General features: G+C 44.8%; 1 protein-coding gene across 1 annotated transcript; it reads left to right on the top strand.

Annotated features, from left to right (window-relative positions):
• Nucleotides 1-9: 9 nt before the first annotated feature.
• On the top strand, nucleotides 10-15141 carry ILDR1 (immunoglobulin like domain containing receptor 1; the record flags this gene model as incomplete). Its single annotated transcript, XM_082002461.1, has 8 exons — nucleotides 10-287; nucleotides 3291-3461; nucleotides 5641-5790; nucleotides 6536-6655; nucleotides 6806-6952; nucleotides 11349-11480; nucleotides 13255-14063; nucleotides 15100-15141. Exons 1-8 carry the CDS (start codon nucleotides 233-235, stop codon nucleotides 15139-15141), a joined length of 1626 nt encoding a protein of 541 aa, XP_081858587.1. The 5' UTR covers nucleotides 10-232.
• Nucleotides 15142-20407: the final 5266 nt, after the last annotated feature.

Raw genomic sequence — 20407 nt, 5'->3', positions numbered from 1 at the left:
TTCTGAAGCTGGCGGCTGGTATTTTGTCTGGCTTTGCGGCGGAGGGTGCAGGTGCGGAGGGGGGAGGGAGGGAGGCCGCCGGGCGGGCGGGCGCCGAGGGGCCGCGGAGGGAGGGGACTGCAGCCGGCGGCAGCGCCCGGCCCTGGGACAGGTGCCACGGGAAGGGGAGGGCCTGTGGGCGCGGCGGGGTGGCCCGGCGCGACGTCCCCGGCCGGGCGGAGGAGGCCGCGCCATGGCCTCGCGCGGTCGCTGCCGGTGGGCGCTGCTGCTGGCCTGGCTGCCGGCCGGTGAGTGGGGCCGCGCCGGAGTGGCGGCGGCGGGACCCTGGCCTTCTCCCGGTGGCCCTCCCCGTCCTGGGACACCCGGTGTGGCACAGGGGACCGGGGCCCGGGAAGCGCCCTCGGGTTTCGCCCCGGGTTAGCTTGGTGGGGCGCGGGGGAGCGGCGGAGGCCCCGCGGGGAGGGGATGGGGTGGCCTGGCCCGGGCGAGCGTTTTCCGCCCCCCGCACTGCCCCCCCCCCCCTCCCGCGCCTTGGTGTCCCCACTGGGCGGAAGAGCGGGGCTCTCCCGAGCTCGGCACGAAAGCCATGCAGAGAGGAGTTTCGTTACCCCTAAGGTGCGGCTAGCTGCTCTCCTAGGAGGAAGTGGCCGCCTGCTTCCTGGCAGCCTCCAGTATCGCTCGTGTCCGCCAGCTTGGTTTGGACCTGAGCACAGGGTACAAACATGGAGGGGTTCCCCTTTGGCTTGTCGCAAGCGCCCCCCCCCCGGCCGTTACTGGCTAGCTCAGCAGCCCCAGCCTCTTTGGGGATCCGGTGTAGCTACAGTGCTGCCATACCTGCTAGATACATGCCTGTATGGAAAATAGGAACTCACCTCCATATCCACAAGCGGCCTTCAGTAAGCAGAGTCCTTTTTGCCGAGCTTTGCAGGTTGCCTGATAGTTTCTGATCTCCTATAGGAAATACAGTGATCATTTTGCTTCTTTAATGCCTGTGTGTTTGCTGACTATTTAGCTTTAAATATCAAAGTTCAGTTTTTCACAGAGAACTGGTAAAAGAAGCAAAAAGATACGGAGGTATGCTTGTTGACTGTCTTGCTTTACAGCTGTGTTCCTGCGGCTAAAACTTGGCTTCACTGGCTCTGAAGGTTAGTGTCTTCAATGCAAAGCCATAGGCCTGAGGTAGTGGTAACTTACTAGCTTGGTAGTGTCCAAATTTGTTCTTTCCAACCAGAATGAGAAGGATAGCAGCATGCAGTGGAGTAATGCAGTCCAAGGTTAGTAATCAGCCTTTATTTCACAACTTTTCAATTTTCTTGGAGGAGGTTAGTATGAAACATACTGTTCCAGTGGGAACCATAGGTTTTTAACCTCTTCTAAAAAACTAAGGGATTTATCTTTCAACTCTGACTCTTTTGCAGAACAGAGGTAATGAGAAAGGATCCCTTTCACAAAGAGCTTTGGTTTCTGTAAGTGGAAAGTACATAGTGATTTTGAGTATTTTATTCTTGCCTGAGAGATGCTGCTGTAGGAAACCCATGGAAAATCTGTTGTGTTTCCATGAGCCTCAACAGGTCAGAATTCATATAGGAATTCATTTGATAGACAATGAGATCAAGGTTTTGCCAATCTTAAGAGTTTGGATTTTGAATTGGGTTTATGTGATTTACTGCAGTAAGATCCTGTGGGTCAGCTATTTCACAACAAAAGCTGAAACAAGATGTATTCTGTGATTCCGTATTGAACTACAGTGTAGTTAGATAAGAGCCACTGTAACTACCTGTCATCAGTCTTGACTTTGCCTTGCTTTGAATTGTAAAAATTAGAGATCCATGTTTTTGTTAGCAGTTTGCACAGCTGCTGGTATTTCTACCTTTAAGTGTATGTGTGTGTATTTTATTTTTCAGAAAAGCCTTGGACTCAGAGTTTACCCTGGTCCTCTCTGTGTTTGTGTGGTATTTTTAAGGCAAATGAATTTGCTCTGCCTGTGCTTTGAGTTGGCTGACCAGGAGTCTATTTCAAATCAGAAACTGAGCAAGTACTGCATGGACAATATCCTACTGCAAAATTACTTGTTGAGGCAGTATTGCACCTCTGGAGCATGCTTTCCACTGGGTTGAAACTGAGTAAACTCGTATTTGCCTGGAATGTACAGTGGAGGCGCACACTAAAAGGATGCTGAAAGAATGATGTTGCAGTTGTGATCCAGATGTTACAACATCGTCCCTTGTTCCCTTGCTCTCATCCTGAACACATTGAGTAGGGGGAAAGTCTTTGAGTATGGGATAAAAATCAAGTGTTTGTTCATGAAGACCCTTTCAGTTGGTACCTTCCCAGCCTCCTCCTTTCCTTCCCTCCTTTCCTGCTATTGTACTCCCTGGTTAAGAAGCAACTAGCATAACACTCCAACCCCTGCCCTGTTCTCCAGGGTATATTCTAGACAGGGCATCCTACACTCGCTCCACACTGTTTGTATTGCCTTATCAAAGGCAACTGGTGATAACTTCACTATTGTTAATGACAAGCACAACTTACTGTATTATCAAAGTTTAAATAAGATAGAGCTAAAATAAAGCATAGCTTATAAGAGACTTTGTAAAACCTTCCTCAGTGGCTGCAGCTGCTTGGACAGAAATTGCTGTGGAGGTTGTTACAGTTGAGTTTTAAACATACATAACAATAGCTTCATTAAAAAGGAGAAAAAAAAGGGTAATTGATGTGTGCTGTTCTGAAGTAGCGATAAACAGATTAACTGTGATGCTACAGCCCGAAAGTTGTATTGTCTTAATCCTGGTCGCCACTAGATAACATTCTGATGACTGTCCTAGCGAGACCTTGATAAAATTCATTTGGTGTTTATATGAATGGATGGCACTGCAGAACTTTTCTGGTTAGGATGATAAGACAAGGCAATCCCATCCTGTGTGCTTTTGGGCACAACGAATTATGTCCCTCAGCTTGGAGGGACAGTTTTCCCCACGCAGAAGGTGAACACAGGGTGAGGTGCTACATAATGGCTACTAATAGTTGCTTTGGAGAAAATAATTCAGTCCATAAAGAGGGCCAATGCAGCTGGCTGAGGCTGCCTTCTGTCAGGGAAAGATGGGACTCGTGTTCTAACCAGGGTTTGTAACTCCGGATGGCTTCACCAGAGGGGCTGGTGAGGTCCATAGGTGCAGGTCCTGGATGAGGCTGAGGGAGGAGATGTACCAGTTGTTGGTCTGGTGCAGGTGAAATTTGTGATGTGAAATCTGTTCCTGTGGGTTGACTGCCTTCTTTGTTCTTGTTTGCAGGTTGCCTCTCCCTCCTGGTGACAGTGCAGGATGTTGAGCGTTATACCACCTTATTTGCCACTGTCATCCTCAAGTGTGACTATAGCACCTCAGCTCAGCTGCAGGACGTGGTGGTGACTTGGCGCTTCAAATCCTTCTGCAAGGACCCCATCTTTGACTACTACTCAGTCTGTAAGTGTCAGGCTTGTCCTCCAAGGAATCCCTCTTCAAATGGAAAGGAAGGGGAAGGTGGACTTTCTGGGTAATACAGGCTTTTGACCTCTTCCTGCCCTCAAACCAGGTTGAGTGGTGGCATTTCCCTGAGCTCCAAGGAAAAACAGGTTATGTCTGTGATCTCCTTTGCAATGTCAAGGCTTTATGATATGATGTTGTAGAAATCCCAGTCAAAGCAGCTCATTTGTTCTCCTTGTCATCAACTCGGAAGGCAGAGAGGCTCAGCCATGTTTGACACATTTCAATCTTGGCAGCCCCATCTTATGCTTCAGCATGTTTGAAAGCAAGAGCCTGGCAACAAATGGACTTTATGATTCCATGGGGGAGCCCATGGTTGGAGCTAGATGCCTGTGACCAGGCATTGCTAATTTTAGGAAGTAGAAGAAATGTGCATTTTGGAGGGCAGAAAGACTTCTAACTAATAACATTTAGTACTGGTGGCAGCAGACATTTTGGTGCATGCAATCTCAATTCAGGAGTGTTTAAGATGGTTCTTAAGATGGTATGCAAACTGCATCCTGGGGTACATCAAACACAATATAGCCAGCCGGTCAAAAGAGGTGATGATCCCACTGTATTTATGTATTTAGCACTGGTGCAGCCTCACATTGAGTACTGTGTGCAGTTCTGGGCCCCACAATTTAAGAAGGATCTTAAGGTACTTGAATGCCTCCAGAGGAGGGCAACAAAGTTGGTGAAAGGGCTGGAAGGCATGTCCTGTGAGGAGCGGCTAAGGAGTTTGGGCTTGTCTAATTTGGAAAAAAGGAGGCTGAGGGGTGACCTCATTGCTCTCCACAGCTTCCTGAGGAGAGGATGTGAAGAGGGAGGTGCTGAGCTCTTCTCCCTTTTATCCAGTGGTATGACGTGTGGGAATGGTTCAAAGCTGTGTCGGGGAGGTTCAGACTTGACACTAGGAACTATTTAAAGAGAGAGTGGTCAAACGATGGAAGAGCCTTCCTAGAGAGGTGGTCTGTCACTCTTTAAAAAGCATTTGGACAATGCCTTTAATAATATGCTTTAACTTTTGGTCAGCTCCAAAGTGGTCAGGCAGTGGGACTAGATGACCACTGTAGGTCCCTTCCAGCTGAACTATTCTCTCTTCTCTATAAAACCTGCAGTTATGTTTAGGCTGGCCAACCTTAGCTTAACTGCACACTTAAGACTGAGCTCAGAGTGGGGAGCCTGGACTTGTTTAGTGTCTTGGTGCCCAAACTCTCCTTTATGCAGTCTGGATGGGTTGGGTAGGCATGTTACCAAGTGCTCTACAGCCTAGTTGACAAGCACTGCTCAAAGCACTGACATTATGCTGGGATCAGTAGAGCCCAAGCTCAAGCTAAGAGCCCCCAACAGGAACAGAAAGCATGAAGGTCACAGTGTTTGCTTAGCTGGGTCTGCTTTTCATGATCTGTTGTAGATATAACAATGGAGGACCCTTTGATGAGCTTTGTCCTCTCCTCTCTTCATCACAAGCCCTTTACAGACAATGCTGACTGTATCAGTTGTCTCCCCAAATCTTAGCTCCCAAATACCTGGCAATTCAATGTTAGTTTATCTTGTGAGTCTGTCATAAGAGTGTTGCACAGAAATTGCCTCTTGTCATTCCGTTAGGTGTCTCTACACATAATCCTTAGCTGGAATCAGATGATGGATTATTTTCTGTCTTTATGAGTTCCACAACATCTAATGGGATATAGGAGGGAAAGGGAGACAATCCCTACAGTGGTTCATGTATGTCTGGAGATTTTGTTTGGTAAATAAACATATTTTTGTTTTAGTTCCAGTACTCCTGGAAGTTCTGTGACTTTTTTTCCTTGCAGTTTATCTTCATATTGGGAGCTGCCCTCCAGCCTACCACCATTAGCTTCTTTCTACTGTTGTTCTTTCAGTTGTGAGTACAGGAGGCATCTCCTCTGCAGCTCCTGCATTCTCAAAATCTCTGCCATTCCTATGGCTCTACCTCTGTTTGCTTTTGAGTACTCCAAAGCAACTTGTCCTTGCTGGTTTGAAGCCATGCTTTGTATTGCTAAACCAAAGCAAATACACACATACATTCAAGAGTTTCTCTGCTGCTCACAAGGGGATAGAAATTGGTTCTCTGAAATAACTTTTGGCATCTTATTTGATGATGTGTTTGTAGCATACCAGGCTGGCTTAGCTCTTGGCCAGGACCCATCTGATGACTGCAATGACAGCCAGCGAAAGGTGCGCATTGTCATACAGAAATATGGGCAGAAGGAGCCTGTGCTGGGTATCGACTACCAGCAGCGAAAGATCACCATTCAGAACCGTAAGTGACTTGACCTCCCAGGCAAGTAGTGAACTCGGTAACTATGCAATAGCTGGGCCTACTAAGTGAAGAGAAGCATAAACATGGCTAACATCATCTGTAGCTTACATATTCTGTGAGGTATATGGCAATGGAATAAGAGCTGCAAAGGGCTCTGTCTGTAGCTGGCCTGAGGGTGTTGAAGGCACTACAAGCTAAGGCTGAGCTGAGGATGCCTGAGCATTTTGCTGAAGCGCACAAAAGTAAGCTGAGGAGCCCAGAGGCTAGAAAACAGTTCTTTCTTCTAAGAAGTACTGCATAATTTTCCAGGTGTGTTATATGTTCCTTGCTGTCCCTTCAGCAATAGCTGCTGCTACTGCCAGAAGAGTTATTGGGATGGCTGGCCTAACGGGGACAGTGATCTGTGTTCCAAAACCAGTAGGGTTTGCAGTTGGCAGCAGCTGGTATCTGTTAACACCCATCACCCAGGAGCATGCGTGGTTCACTCCACGCAGAACTAGTCCCGCTTCTAAGTAGTGTTGCCTTCCAGCAACCCAGAGAAAAAAGGAACTGGCAGATAATGCTATTTACAGGAGTTCTCAGTGGATTCAAATGGGATTCTTTGAAAGTGATGGCTATGCCTGGGAAGCAGGGAGATGCAGTACTCTATGTCACCTGCAGGCAGAGGGCCCTCATGGAGTGGGGCCTGAAAGTACTGTCTGTCAGTCCCAAATAGCCCACTGACTTCCCAGTCCTTCTCCCACAGGGGCAGACCTTGTCATCAGTGAGGTCATGTGGTGGGACCATGGCGTGTACTACTGCACTGTGGAAGCACCAGGAGATACTTCAGGTGATGCAGACAAAGAAGTTAAGCTGATTGTTCTCCGTAAGTGCCTGTGGTTTGTTGCCTGGGTGGCAGATATCTCCTGTTCTTTTCCTCCTCACCCCAAGATGTCTCCAGCAGTGGAGAAGTGCTCAGTAACTAACTATGCCCAGGTACGTCAGGAACCTTTTTCTCTCTCCATTTTTCCCATAGACTGGCTCACAGTACTCCTCATTATTCTCGGTGGCCTCCTCCTCCTTCTGCTAATTGGAGTATGCTGGTGCCAGTGCTGCCCCCAGTACTGCTGCTGCCATGTCCCATGTGTCTGTTGCCCAACCCGATGCTGCTGTAATGAGGAAGGTAAGGTTGATGCAAATGTGTGTCCATTCATGGCTTCTGTCAAGACAAGAGCTTGACTGGGAGCTTGCTGATCTCCACTTTCTCCCTTCAATTCAGTGTCCATATAGACTGAGACATTTCTTTGGCCAAATGTGAACTCTGTGACCAGCTTATTAGAGGCGGCAAGCTAGGATACATGGAGCCCATCTTGCTCCTCTGTGTCCTACTTTCAGAAGTTCCTCCTTACTCACACCTTGCTACCAACTTCTCTCATGTCATCCAGGGCACAATCAGCTCCCTTGTATGAGTAGCTCAGGACTTTTCTTCCATGTCTTGTGGTTCATATGCCTGTGCAGTGAGGAAGGCAAGCAAGTGCTTTGGTACTACTCTCCAAACTGGCCTAACCTTCAAGTGTGTTTCTCTAAGAAGTAGAGAAAATGTAAAAATGTAAAATGTAAAAAAATGTAAATGTAAAAATTGGAATTTTCTATCTTCATATTATTTTCAGAGCTGCTCCTTCCACAAGAAAAAGCTGTTGTTTGTTTTTCTTTGGGGAAGGAAGTGAGGACAAAGATGGTCTCCCTTGGTGGTCAACCATGCAAATGCATTCTGAGGTTTTGAGGGTCAAGAGAAATATTGTTGTGTGTCATTTTTAGCAGTAATAAAAATTCTGCAGCCAGAGCCTGTTCTCTTCATAAGGCCACCATTTGAATTTTGGCTACTAAGGTTACATCACCTCTGTGTTCCTGTAACTGAGATTTAATAGCAATGCAAGGTGGACTAGCCCCGCTGCAGTTTACACAATCTGACAGGAACAAAATGCAACAAATACATTAATTTGTCACTGAAATCATCAGGTTCTTCCCCAGATGCTACAAGGAGAGGATTTATGAACAAGGCGCTGTGTTTCTGGTTTCACTTTACCTGTAAAAGAGCTATTTGGTATACCTTGGGTGTTAGTAAGCTGTGAGAGTTTTAGATTTAAGCTTAATTTGCTTAGCCCCTGCAAAGAGCAAACAGAGCATCCCTCTTATTGCTAAAAACAAAACAAAACACAGGCTGTCAAATAAAATGTGTGGTGTTGAGGAGGCTATGAAAATTTGGCAGAAACAGTAGTTTCCATGAAGGGAGAGAGAGGTGATGGAGATGAAAGACTCACACCTCCAGACTTCCTAGTTCTCATCAAAAAAGAGATTCAGAATATGTGTGAGCTCCTTTTTGTTTTTCTGTGCTGTAGAAGATGATAGCACACTCCAGACTGCTGCTGTTGTCTTTCCTGCCTCCCGTTGAGGATAGGTAGGAGGGATTCTTGCGGGGTTCCCAAAACCTCTTGCTGCTCATGAGAGAAGGTACATACAAGTCCAGCCTCCTTGACTGACTGCTGGATTCTGTGGCTGTAATTTCCATCCCAGCTGCCTGCCCTCTTTATCCATTTTTGCAAGGGATCCTTGTGCCTGCTCCATTCCTCTAGCGCACCTTCTCTTCACTTCATTCAGCCTCTGACTTATATTTTTGCACTCCAAGAAATGAACCGGAGGTTTTAAAAACCACAAGAAGATAGATACAGGGAGCATCTTAAAAAACAGTCCTGAGGAATAACAGTTCCATACAGCTGAAGAGAAGGCAGAAATCCTCAACTGAGTCTTAGGAGTTACAGTGTGAGCGGAGTATGGATGATTTCTTCCCAATTATTTGCCACTAGAGGGTAGCCTCGATCTGCTGAATAGATGCCATTGCGGCAAGGAAATTCTGGGTATTTTAAGTCGGGTCATTAATGAACATGATTTTGAACCCAGTAATAAAAGAAGTGCATTGTTTGAGTAATTCAGAATTGGCGTACAGAAATCTTAAATATGCCTCCGGAGCAATCCAATTACATTCCCCATGGAAAGCTCTGAGAAAAGCCCACCAGGGTAAATATACATATGACCACCTTCTGTTCCTATTAGTTCCTTTTCTACTGTAGACTTCTTCCACTGATGAATTGGTGCAAAATAGGATATACTTGCACCTGGGTCTGACTAGTTGGAAAATACCCTTTTTTTTATAATTGGATAATTGGCCCAGTAGCTGTAAAGTCTGTCAAAGGTGAAGAACAACCTTCCTCAGCAGGGAGTAAGTGGACGGAACAGCATGACATTCTGTCAAAGTTTTATAGCAGGTATACGTTTTGGCACTAGGGTGAATCTGACCTTCCTCAGATAAATATGTTCACTTTAAAAAGAGATCTGTAACCTTATTTCCATTTTGCAGGTGGAGAACCAGAGTACTGAGTTCAGTGTTCTATATATATCGTATTCAAACTGGAAGGCAAAGTATCTGGGGAAGGAAAAGAGAATGAAGGTAGTGAAGGAAGTCCAAGGGTAATTCTGCATTTGTTCAGCTGTAGGAATAGATCAGAGAATTACAGGGACAGGATAACTTTGGTCCTCATGACTGCCTGCATACCCTAAAAAGGGGAACCCTAAGTAGGTGTGCCTGCAGCTGTGGGGCCTTCACTCCTCAGGCAAAGACTGTGGTCAAAACCCAGGGATGTGCACTCAGCAGATTCTAGGACATTTCCAAGGTGGTAGCTGGAGGAACAGGAGAGGAACAGATAAGGCCTTTCCCTTCTTTTTATCCTTTTTCATTTCCCTCTTTCCCTCTTCCTCCAAGTTTGAAACCTGAACTGCAGGAAAATCCCCTGGGGAAAAAATAATGAAGCAAGTTTGACATAAAATGCTTGAAAGTTGCTACCTCAGGCCATAGAGCTGTAAGAAAAATTAGAGTATTAGGATTAAAAACCCTGAAGTTTCCAGCTTTGTAGTTCTCTCTGGTTGGAGCTAGGCTGGGGAGGGGGAAGGAGTTTGGTGTGGAGAATGATGTGGAGCTGCATGAACTGTAGGGAAAGGGGAGGATGTACTGAGAGGTGTGGTCAGTCCTTGTTTCACTGCCAGTGGTGGTCTGTCTAAATTCAGTGAAACAGCTAGAGGAGGACATGTCTAACAACTGGAGTGCTACCTGAAATGGAGAGCTTAGTCCCAAAGAGTGTGCAGTCTAAATACTGCCGGCTGCAGATGAACCCAGGGGACAGAATTAATTGGAGCTTAGTTGTAGCCTGGTTTCTTAAAGAAGCAAGGCTTATGCAGTCAACTTGTCTGTCTATCCCCTATCTCTTTCCTTCCAATAGCTTTTAATTTCATGAGCCAACTTCAGCCAGATTTATTAGAGGGGTAAAAGTCTCAAAGGCAATTATGTTCCTCTCTGTCTCCTGTATAGCCAGGAACATCCTGTTCATGCCTGACCAGAGAAAAGGCTGCAGTAAAAGCCTGCCACTTCTGAAACTCCAGAGAAGCCACATAAGAGAAATTTTGCAAAGGTCCCATTGCAGAAAAGCTTCACCCAGTAATGACAGACAAACCATGCAGAGTCAGGCTTTGTAAGGTCTGGGGCTTGCAGAATTTTCTTGCTTGTAAAACAGTTTTGATTGTCTCTGGTAGAAGGAATAAGTTTCTGTAAGATGTTTTTAGGTATTCCCAAAAACAGAAGCTGCAAGGAGTGATGGTTTTGAAGACAGGGATGGTGAGGATGTCTGTATAGAGGAGCTGAGATGGAAGTGCTGAATAAATTGAAGTGGAATTGGAGCCTGACCCTACGAGTAGGAGTCTGGAGTTAGTAGTGGAAAAGCAGCGAGGGAGAGAAATTTCCACTAGGTTTGCCCTTTTAGCACACCTGGACTTTGCTGTTGAGAACAAGAAATGTAGTTTGCTCACCAGTTTGACCACACTGTCCTAAGGGATTAATTTTAGCAGTCATGCTGAGGTAAATTACAGAGAGACACAGTAAGAGTGATTGAAAGACTGGAAAGAAGAAGCTGGACAATGCATCTCTGAGTGCCCTATCTGTGGAACAGAGAGGAAATGATGGAGTATGGTGTGGAAAATAGGCTCTGTCCAGATCATACATGAAGGTGTTAAAAAAAGGTCTCGTTTAGCTGTAAAATCAAAGCCAAAAGGGGAAGGGAGCAATGATGAGCTGAAAGAGTTTTGAGAGAGAGAAAAGAGTTTTGTGGTATGTCTTGTTGTATGAAACATTATTTCCCACCTTTCTGCAACTGCACTCATAATGACAGAAGTCTTGCATTTTCTTATGTGCTGTGTACTTAATCATAGTGCCATTTGTTCCCAGTTGCTGGAACTGTACCCTGAATGTCAGGCAGTAACCCTTTTCTTCTGTTTTAGGTATCTTTTTGAAGCTGTACAACTTCATATTGGAATTTGCTGTGCTCTGTTTTAGCTCTGTCATAGGGCGGAGAGAGCTTTTCATTCTGTGAATTTCCTGTATCTGATCACATCCAAAGTCTATCAAGCAAAATGGTATGTGGCGTGCAAGCTGTGCTCCCTGGATAGCTGCTGTAAGCGTTCTTCTTCTTTTACAGTACTGGAACGGCATCGGTTCATGAAGCAGGCGCAGGCACTTGCACCTTGGATGTCACCCAACATGTTCTACGGAGGTGGCGACAGGAACTCACAACTTTCCTCTTACCAGCTGAACCCTCTGCTGCAACAAGGTGAGACCATGGGCGTCATTTCAGAAGGAAATCAGGATGAAACACAGGTAACTTCTCCGGGATGTTCAGCAGTGAGGCTTTAGCCTCTCTACTACAAAGAGAGAAGGATGTCCTGGCATGACAACTCTGGTACATCTGCAGCGTACTATAGACTTGCCTGGGTGGATAAGTACAGCCTATCCATCTTAAGTGTCTTGCTAGGCTCCGTGCTGGGTGAAGTAGTTTAATCCTAACTAAGGTATATCTGTGCTACCCCCCAGCGACTGCAGGGTAAATATACCCAGCTTATCTCACTTCATGTGGTAGAGGAGGGTACTGTCTCTTTGTTCTGCTGTGCTGGTCACGGTCAACTCCTTATAGCCAAAATTGACATGACAAGTCAGGTGCAATTTGTTTGAGTTCTTATCAAATATCTAGTCTTCAAATGATTAAGGGCAAACTGCCTTCTGTGCAATAGATCTAGCCTGCATGCAGCAAAAAACGAAGGAGACTTTACTGAGCCAGGAAGAATTTTCCAGTTGTTCTACCCCAAAATTGCTTGTATTAGTGGTATTTATTTATAACTTTAATGGAGGAGGGAAGATGGAGTCTCTGAAGTCCTAGAGAGATAAGTAATAAAATAACTTATTGCTGGTAATATTATTTAATCACCCAAGGAAAATAGGGGAATTCAACATAATGTCTTCTCAAATATATATAACGTATTTTTCATCTGAAATAAGCTTTTCATCACTATATAGCAGTCACAGATTTACACTGTGTCTGAGTCTTAACTGTTGTTTGAAGAAATAGTTTGCAAACATCTTCAATGCTAGATTCAAGATGTTCAAGTTATATACTTTTTTAGCCCGCTAGTTAAGTCTACAGTTAGCATTTTTCCTAGCCAAGGCACCAGTTTTCCTTAGGAAGATCTGGTGACTGAGACACCATGATTTAAGACAGACTACAGTGTGTCTTCTCAAGGAAATCCATGTGCATGCTGGCAGAAAATGGGCAAGTAAGTTCCTCAGGCAGTTTCTTAGCCTGTGTTTCCACAGTCCTTGGATCTCCTGTGCTTAAATTTCCATTAAATTTGTTTCAGGTCAGCTTTTTAGAGATGTTGGGTAGAAGGGATCTCTAAGGTCATCTAGTCCTACCTCTTGCTCAAAGCAGGACTGTCACCAACCTTGGTCACATTGGCTGTGGCTTTGTGCAGCCGAGTCTTGGAAACCTGCAAGGATGGAGATTCCATGACTTCTCTGGGTAACTGTTCCAGAGCTGGATCAGCCTCCTAGTGAAGAAACTTTTCCGTTTGCTACTTATATCTACACATACATGTGTGTGTATGTGCATATATAAAAAAATTTCCTTCTCTCTTGCAGTATTGGCTCATATTTCTTCCAGTTCAGTGAGATGTAAGAGGAAACACTATGAACTTTCTCTGATTTTTTTTTTTTTTTTTTAAATAAAATTTGGCATCAATGCTGCAGAAAAAAAAGTTCCTCTCTAAATATATGAACTGTATTTCCAGGTGTGCTGGATGATTTTGATTTCTTCCCTCTGTGCTGCCCAAAACACAGATCATGCTGCAACCTCCTAGTTACTGCTCTTTGCACCTTACATTGTGTGGTCTGGATGTGCTGGTTGTGGTGCTTGAGACTTGCGCAGCTCTTGCAGTGAGGAGGAGCAGAAGAGAGGCTCAAAAGGGACTCAGCCAGGATCATTAGTGCAGAAGGGCGTGCTTTTTATTGTTTCTCTTTGACTTTGCTGTGTTATCCTGTGCTTTTATCCTTAGATGTGTCTCTGCAGAACAGTCTTCCACTGGTGCAGCCACAAGCTCAGCTTTCCCCTAACAAGGGTGTTTTGGACTATCTGGAGTCTGAAATCCAAAACCTGAACACGTCACAGCTCCGGCCACCTTCCCACCAGCGGCAGGCTGTGCAGCCCAGCTTGCTGTCCTCCCTGGGCTCTGAGATCATGCCACCTCCTCTTGCTGATCACATCTCCTCCATTCATGGGAGCAGCAACTCCTCACGGCCACAGAGAGCTGCCCGCACCCCCAGAACCTGGGACTCTGCAGTAGAGGACAGGAGGGAAAACCGGAGGTGGCCCTTGCCTTCCAGTGGGGATTCTCATTCCAGCTACAGTCGGGAGCCCTGGGACAGACAGCGAGAGGACCATCCTCAGAGGCAGAGGACAGGTGGGTTCAATGGCAGGCCCCAGCACTCCAGACGGGAGGTGTCACCCCAACGCCAGGCTGATAGGGGCAAGAGCAGCAGCAGCAGCTGCAGTTTCTATCCGGAGGAGGCCAAGGAGCGTTCCAGCCACCATCATGGCTGGAGACAGGAGCCTGCAGGAAGGCGAGACTACCAGCAGCACACCAGGAGGAGCAATAACTCAGGTCAGCGGCGGCACAGCTACTCTCCCCCTTCTTGCCGGGGATCGTGGAGCTCCTCAGAAGAGCAAGTCCGTCCCCCAGCAACAAACCGCAGGCGGCAGCACCGGTCTCGGGAGTGGCCAGAAGATAAACCCCCCAGTTATCGCTCATTAGAAATCATCCCAGGTCAGGAAAAGAAGCACAAAGGCAGTGCAGGGCCACGGTCGGTGAGTCAGCTGCCTTTTTGCTTTCCCATCTAAGGGAAGGGGGTGGTTTGTGGAGAGAGTGTGTGTTATTTTCTGCAGCCTGTTGCCTTTCAAATGAAGGGCAAGGAGCACTTGGTGCCTTGTGCAGCTTGGTTATGAAGAGGCTGCTGAGTTCTCTGCCTTCAGACATGTGTTGCATGGCTATAGTGTGTTCAGGGGCAAAAAAAAAGTAGGTCCCCTATCATGTCCCACACCAGGTGACATGTTATACCCTCTCACTCCTGCTTTCACCTAGAGGCATTTGGGGCTCGATGTGTGTGTTGGTGTTAGAATAGCTATTCTCCTGGCACTGCCTGGGGAGGAGGAACTTCAAGAGTAGGCAGCAGTACTGAGTATCACCACCCTCTCTGGTGTTGGTTTACTTCTGATTTCTTTTAACATGTGCATTATTCTCCTATTATTGATCTCCAACATTTAATTTTTATAGTATCTTGGTGATATTTTTGAGATGGTTCTTATGGGAAAGCATCCAGGTAAGATGTCTAAAGCTACATGAAATAGGCTTAAAGAGCATGGGGGGCTATAAAGGTGAGAAATGTATGATCCTCCAGGACAAGTGGAAGAGGATGGCTCACTTGTTGGGACTCCTGAGAACTGAACATGCATTATATGGGCAGTTCACAGCTCATCTTGTCAGTTTACAATGGGACTAGATTTCATGTAGCAACCTAAGTGTGAAAAGCTTAATCTCCAGTTGCTAGTCTCCAAGTTAGACAGTGTATTCCCCTTAAAAAATGGAAGTTTTTTTAAAATAAAAAAATGTTAAGTGTCCCATATCACATATATGTAGAATTTCACCACATGGGAGTCTTCTCAAAGGGCTGTATTTTGCACATTACCATTTTCCTTTCTGAGTTTTAGAAGGAAGTGCAGTTCTAATCCCAGCTGGGATGTGTGTATGTATGAATAGTTTTGTTATGGTGCTCAGAGCAGGTACGAATACCTATGATTTCCATTCATCCTTCTTTGTTCCTGAATCTTTTCTTTTCTCTTGCAGGACAGAGGAAGTTCCCACAGTGGAAGAAGCCTAGTCATTTAATGCCAGTACTGAAAGAACCAAGATTCACACAGGAGTCCTCTTAGCTTTTCTACTATAGGTTGGGATGGCTGCTTTTGATTGAACTGACAACAAGCAAAAAAACAGATGAAGCAGCTTCCCCTTAGACTTGTAAATCTGAAGAATCTGTCTAGTGACCATGAAAGCAATACATAACCCATTTTTATTCTTGTGGTCCATTAAAGACATTCTGTTGGAAACAGCAGATTATTTTTAGTAAACAGTATATTCCCAATCTTTAAAAAGAGATACCAGTTGTTTTTGTTTGGTGCCCTGGCACTGCAAGGAGCTCAATCCGTAGAATGCTTGTCCTTTGCACACCAGTAACTGGAGAATGGCTCCAATGATCAGAGAGCTGTAAAGTCACAGCAGAGTAGAATAATTTAGGTTGGAAGAGGTCTCTGGAGGTCATCTGATCCGGTCCCTTGGGAGTCTGGTGTAGGGAGGCACAGCATCTCCTTTCTAAGGCTCTCTGTTGTGCTTCACAATGTGTAATGTTTGCTGCTTCTGCCTGGCTGCTCAGCATAATTGGGCCAGTTGCTTCCTTTTGTCCCCAGTAAGCCCCAGACAGAAGAATCACAATGTTGGAAGGATGTTTGACTGCCTTAATAAGGGCTCACTTAGCACATCTGCAAATTGCCAGCTTATCCACCCTCTACTGACTGAAACAACCTGCCCTACTTTAAGCTTAGTCCTTAGTGCCTTAGAAGATACTTGTTCTAGCCTTTAACCCAGACCTGAATTTATTTGTAAACTTAAAATTTACCAAGGTTTGGCTGTCCCTACAGAGACTGAGCAAGGTACGACTACTGTCCCTCACACAGTTGAATTTCTTTCAACTCTAGGAAGCATGACTTTGGTGGATATATCTTTCCTAAGCCATGTACTCTTTTTCATGCATTTTATATTCTCCCTTTTCTCTCTGTGCCATGTATCTTACACATAGGGTGGGATAAAGGCTCTGAAGAAGTCTTACAGTCACCATTTTTACTATTGTCCTTGATCTTTACCCTGACATTTGTACCAACTCTGCATATGCGGTGCATCTCATCTCTTACCTGCAACTAGAACACAGAATTTCTGTACGCTTTGAGACCAGTTGTGAAGGAGAACAACTTGCCATTTCTCCTTGATGTGATTCCATCCACTGTTTTAATTTAAAATGTGCTGGAAAAAGAGAGGTTCTCTGGATGCTGTCTGCTTCCACAGGCAACTGGCTTGCCAAAGGCACTTCTTGGATTCAAGAGACTCAACTGTTGGCAAGGAGCTTTTGGAGCATCTTGTGAATTATTTTGTAACCCAGAGGCACTAGAGATTGGCCAGTATCAATGACTGTATTGCCTAGCTTATTTCCCAACCAGTGCTGCATGGGACACTTGTTACTATTTGTTCTTTAATCTCCCAGTTACTGATGTTCTTATACTTTCTCTTGGAAGACTGACTTGGACAGACTTTCACTTTGCCCGCTTCCTTTTTTTATTTTCTTTGAATAATGATGGGAAACATCACACTTGGAGCAGATACTCCTAGTTGGATATCCAATGCAGTTGCTGGTCAACCAAAGGCTACTACAGAGAGTGCTCTACAATTTCTTGGCTGACAGTGCTTATTTCTAATTACTGTGTATGGAGATGAAGCAGGAGGACCCACTAGCTTCTCAGGTTGACTCTGTTTCAGAACCGCGGCCTACTTTTTGAAGACAGAGGGGCTGTTTGCCAACAGTTGATGGCCAGCACAAAACAGAGCTAAAAGAGTTAAAAGACCAACTCCAAAGTTTGAATTCAAGAAAGGAAGGCTGTATTAAGCGTAGTCCTTGTCTGCATTAGACCCAAACTGTGAATGATGTGAACTGATCAATGAGTTACATCTGAAATACAGGGAGCTAAGTGTGTTCGCAGAACTTGCAAAGCCAGTATCACTCTTGAATCTGGTTCTCAGTCACTGGCTGTGAATCATTTTTATTCATATTTATGACATGCTGAGGGTTTTTTGCATCCCATCATCTATGATGGGCTAAGTTTTTTTTAGTTAAGAGGAGTTTATAGTGACTGCAATAACAAAGTAATACGGGGCTCCTTCTTCCAAAACTAGCATCCTGTTTTGACTTTAGCCTTGCCCACTGGCAACTAGTACCCAGGGCTCTGCAGATTCTCCCCTTGAAAGCTGAATTAGTGGCTTGGAATTTGACTCTCTCCTCATGTGTCCAATAGGTCCATATATCATTCAGGACAGCTGCTTCTTCCTGTCATCTTGACCCAACCCAAATGTCCGGGTTTCAGGGAAGGGCTGCCCTTTTCTCCATCAAGAGTAAGAGGCTATTGAGACATCACTTGGGATCCCAAGATGATAGCATGGGAAAGAGTTCATTTTCCTTCACGTTCAGGTTGCTGAAGCTTGCTGTTGTAGTATGAGCACACTAACTGCAGAGGTGGTGCTTTTTTATCTAAATTCTGTGAAGGAGCCCTCCATCTTTAATTGTTCCTCTAGTCCCCATAATTGAGCTAAGGTGACTAATTGTAGATTGTGTGAATTTGCACAATTTGTGCTGTGTGAAGTCTGTAGAGTTTTGTCTTTATCATAGTTGAGCTCTTCTTCAGTCACTTTGTTCATATTTATAGAAACATTAAACAAAACTAGGGAAAATTGATTGTGTCTCTCACTTAATTCTGTAACTTCTTAAATTGTGACAGAAATAATTAGGTTATCCAGCAGGGAGGCAGAAATGGTACCAGGTTTACTGGTCCACAGACCACTGCGGTTCATAAACCACCAGTTGGTGGGCTGTGAAATAATTACAAGGGAAATCTATATATGCATGCTTACAACCGCAAGCAGACAGAAAAGTGGGAAGGAAGTAGGCTCTGCTTTGAATGCTTATTTCTGTTTTTAACTGGCTATAAATGAAAGCCATTGTGACAGCACAGCACAATGCTATGTGGACTCTTTTTTTCCAGTAAGATTACAGGGTCTTTGACATTTTAAAAGAGAGAGAGAATAAAGCAGCTCAAATGCTGCACACTGAAATAAATAATAGTATGAAATAGCCTAGTTTCGTTCTTTCTGGGTTGTAATTTATTCATGCTTAATTTTTCAGCCATTCCAAAGAACTGATGTTTGTATATCAGCCCATTTGTGATGAAAAATGCTGAATATGTTTCACATTTGGGAGTTATTGCCATTCTAGACTTTTGTTCTTCCTGTCATGCAGTTGAAGGAACATACCTTACTCCCAAGAATGAATTTTCTGTCTCAGATAAAGTGCCTTGATAGCCACTGGAGTTACCCTAATTTAATATAATAATGTAATGAGTAAGTAACCATGCCACATGGGACAGATAAGGACACCCGTGCTGCTCTTGTCAGCTGCCTTCCACCTCACACCAGAGATTCATGAGAGATAAAAAAATCATGTAATTTTTCCTTGATTAAGAAAGGACTTGCAATATCTGGCTTTCTTGCTTATTTGCAGAGTGCCCTGCCATTCTGGAATACCGTTCCAGGAATGGAGGGCAAGGGCTGCTTCTTGTGCAATCATTGATCTGGTCTTGGCAAGTGCCAATTTGGCAGTAGAAAGTGCTGAAATGCCCAGTTGCTATCTCTAGGATTGTATTCATGATAGCACTAGCTAAAGTTGGGCTAACTTCGGAGGGGGGAGTTACCTTGTGTGATAACAACCACAATGCAAAGCTCTTCAGCAGTATGTATTATTCAATAGGCAGCTAAGTCCCCTCTGTGTTACTACCTCCAGCAGCACATCAGTTTAAAACACCCGCTTAATATAGTTAGAGACTTCCATTTGTCGACCTGACATAGGAGAGAGATGACACTTGAGGTTATATTAAATTAACCCCCACAAGTAATGACAGCTCATTGCTATTTCTGCTAAGTTTAATGCCTATAATGTGCCTTGCACTGGTCTTCTGAATATTACTCCAGCTGTAAAACCAGATGGTAAATGTGTAGATTCTCTTCAGTGACTGTCAAATGTATAATTAAAATATAAGAGAACTTTAAACCAGTTGCTGTTGTGTGTTCTTCCTACATCATAAATTGCTTTTTAGTGTTTGTACCAGAAGTGGAGCTGAGAATTGTCTGTTCTTCTGAAATTAAACTTGTTACACATTAGTAAGAATTTCTTGTTGTTTTTTGGACAAAAATGCAAAATGGTTTGCTTGTGTGGGGGACTTTTTTTGTTCTTTGCATTTCACGAGATGTTTTCTTTGTTTTTCTAAGAAGGAAGATAATTTGAATAAATATTCACCAACAGAGTGGAAAAATATCTGGGAAACCATTGGCAGCCCTCTTTAATGATGTGATCCACTGTAGCAATCGCTGACTTGACTACTATGTCTGTAAAACAAGAACACTTACTGTTTGGCTCCGAAGTACTCTGAGCTCTGTGAGAAGAAAAGTCTTCTAGAAAATTTTGTTTGGTTGATAAATTAATATGCTGGTTGAGCTTTTCACATTTTCCACATGTGACAGTCACCTAATAAATAAGTGGCTGACATAAGAACAGAAGTCTGTTGGGGTCTCACAGAGTAGGCTTAATTTATGCCTTGTGTCTTCCCCATTTCCCTTAGCCAATGCCCTTTGTAGCTCAGTGTTGCATCCTTTCTTTCTGCCTCTTCCCCCTGCTACTCAGTGGTTGCATGGGCCAAATACAGATGGTTGGCCTGACTGAAGACCCAACAGGCACTTGGAACTTGAGCTAGGGGAAAACATGCCCTACGGTGGCAATGCAGTCACTTTCTGTCTGGGACCAGGTCCCCAGGGAGCCTGGGGAGAAGTTATAGAATGATTTGGGTTGGAAGGGACCTTTAAAGATCGTTTCATCCACACTGCCCCTGCCTTGGGCAGGGACATCTTCCACTAGATCAGGTTGCTCAAAGTCCCAGCCAGCCTGACCTTGAACACTTCCAATGATAGGGTGTACACAACTTCTCTGGTCAGCCTGTGCCAGCGTCTCCCCACCCTCGTCATAAAGAATGTCTTCCTTGTATCCAATCTGAATCAACCCTCTTTCAGTTTAAAACTTTCCCCTTTTCCTGTCACTACAGACCTTGGTAAAAAAGTCTTTCTCTGTCTTTGTTTATAAGCCCGCTTTAAGTACTGGAAGGCTGCAGTAAGGTCTCCCCAGAGCTTTCCGTTCTCCAGGCTGAACAACCCCAACCATCTCAGTTTCTCCATCAGAGAGGTGTTCCACCCCTCTGCTCATTTTCACGGCCCTCCTCTGGACCCACTCCAG

This window comes from Phaethon aethereus (genome assembly GCF_964289735.1).
Source record: "Phaethon aethereus genome assembly, chromosome: 1".
In the NCBI taxonomy this organism is placed as follows: domain Eukaryota; kingdom Metazoa; phylum Chordata; class Aves; order Phaethontiformes; family Phaethontidae; genus Phaethon; species Phaethon aethereus.
Note: the sequence above shows the minus strand (reverse complement) of the source record. Positions and strands in the feature narration are given on the sequence as shown.